The sequence below is a fragment of the Lytechinus variegatus genome, chromosome 8 (genome assembly GCF_018143015.1).
Source record: "Lytechinus variegatus isolate NC3 chromosome 8, Lvar_3.0, whole genome shotgun sequence".
Lineage (NCBI taxonomy): Eukaryota > Metazoa > Echinodermata > Echinoidea > Temnopleuroida > Toxopneustidae > Lytechinus > Lytechinus variegatus.
In genome coordinates, this window is record NC_054747.1 from 35526600 (window position 1) to 35528839 (window position 2240).

The following is a 2240-nucleotide window of genomic DNA, read 5'->3' on the forward strand; positions in this document are numbered from 1 at the left end:
GAAAAGATGCAACAAGGTTTTAGTGCTAGGAGTATATAGGAACCAAAAGATTTGTACAATTTGAACAATGATCTTCTCGCTTTATCAGCTAAATCCCTTGCGGCCACTTTAAGTGATCCATTATTTGCGAAAACAATACCAAGATATCTAATTTCCTTAACAGTGCATAGTGTTTCTCCATTAATTTCAAATGAAACCCTTCGTTCGATGTGCAATTTGGCAACTATTTAAAAAGAATGCATACACATTGCACTCTGACTGGGAAGTACTTATTCTCTATTTATGAGAGAAAAACTACATATTTACAATTTAGAATGGTCATTTTCATTTCAGTGTACACAAGACATTTACAAATAAAAGAATGTGTAACGTGTAACATTTTAAATGAACCAGAGATCAAAGCCAAAGGAGGAGCTACTCAGTAGCTCCTCCTTAGGCTGTGATCTCTGGTGCCTTTTGGCATGTCGCGCATTGGCTTACGACACTTTCGATATCGCTATTGTTATTCAGCCAATACACACAATCGCGTGCACGTAGCTTCGTTTTCGTAGAACCCTGATGACCTTCATGCAACTTTCCTAACACATACTCGTGCATTGACTTTGGCACTACAACACGGGGACCTTTCAAGATGATTCCATCTTCAACTGACAGCTCACCACGGAATGACCAATACGGTCTGAGCTGAGATGGAAGGTCCTTCATACGCTCTGGCCATCCTTGGCCTATGATACATTTCACTGCGATAGTGTTGAATCCGCGTCGGTTTCTCGCTTGACATCTGCGATTCGTTGCTCTGTGAACGGGATGTGGTTGATTTGCATGTCGAGTGCGATATGCGTGTTGTCATTTTCTGGAGACCACGACAGACTATCAGCAAATTGGGACTTCCTTCCCTGGGCGGTAGATTAAGTTGAAATCGTACTGCTGGAGGAGTAGTAACGTACGCTGTGAACGCGGTTGCGCTGACGTAAGCGGCTTCTGGTGGATCATTTCAACGGTTTATGATCGGATTCGACTGAGAGTGCTTACCAAAGACAAACATATGAAATCGCTCACATCCGAAGACGACCGCGAGCATTTCACATTCAATATTGGCTTATCGGGTCTCAGCATCACTCAACGCTTTTGATGCAAACGCGATGGGTTCTCCATCTTGGAGAAGTGTAGCTCCTAATCCGCGAGATGATGCGTCTACCTGTATAATGCTCTCATTGTTGGAGTCAAAGTAACGTAGGGTAGCACTCTCACAGATCTGATCGCGTATGTCATTCATAGCTCGCTGATGGTTTTCGGACCAAACGAAATCATTGTCTTGCCAAAGATCTGCTGTACGGCTAGAGAGGTTGGGGATGAACGGGCTCAGGTAGGTAGCCATCCCCAAAACTCCTGCAGTTGAGTCTTGTCACGTGGAGTTGGCATAGATTTCACTGCGTGGACCTTTGCTGGATCCGGATGGACACCATGTTTGTCGTAGACCATGCCAAAGAAAACGACTCGTTCCTGATTGATGGAGCACTTGCTGCTGTTGAATTTCAGATCTGACTTAGCCGCAACCTCCATCAAAGCGTACAGATTTCTATCATGTGACTGCTGCGAGTCTCCGAGCACGACAATGTCATCTGTGATCCCGATGACGCCAATGCACTGCTCTAAGTTCTGGTCCATTCGGTGCTGGAACACATCTTGGCTCATCACTAGGCCAAATGGCATACGCTTGTAGCAATACCGTCCAAACGGGCTGTTGAACGTGGTCAGCAGTTGGCTTTCTGCATCCAAATGCAATGCAATACCCATGTTTTGCCAAAACCCATGTTTTGCTGTCAAGTTTGTGACACTGAGAGTCACCTGTGGAGTTGTGGTGTATGTTGGTCAGTGAGTTGTGTAGACACCGTTTTTGCATGTCAATTCTTTGGCATTGGATATGAGCTATGCGCAGCTGACCGTTTGCCTTGCGCGAAATGGCTAGACTACTGACCCAGTCGGTGGGCTCAGTGACTCGGCGAATGACACTTTGTTTTCCATGTCATCAAGTGCAGCTTTCAGCTCACCGCAGATATGGATTGAGCACTAACGGGGGGCATGCACGACAGGATGGGCACCATCATTTAGTACAATGTGGTACTCTCCAGCGAAATCACCGATCGAGCGTCAAACTGCTGCGGGTATTGCGACTTCAGGTCAGCTACCGAGTGGATGGGGTCACGCTGTGTGTTGTCTTGTACACTTCGCGAATCTAT

At 45.9% G+C, this 2240-nt stretch overlaps 1 protein-coding gene across 1 annotated transcript; it reads right to left on the reverse strand.

Moving 5' to 3' along the window:
- Positions 1–1362: 1362 nt before the first annotated feature.
- LOC121419683 (uncharacterized protein K02A2.6-like) lies at positions 1363–1797 on the reverse strand. Its single transcript, XM_041614143.1, has one exon. It carries the CDS (start codon positions 1795–1797, stop codon positions 1363–1365), a length of 435 nt encoding a protein of 144 aa, XP_041470077.1.
- Positions 1798–2240: the final 443 nt, after the last annotated feature.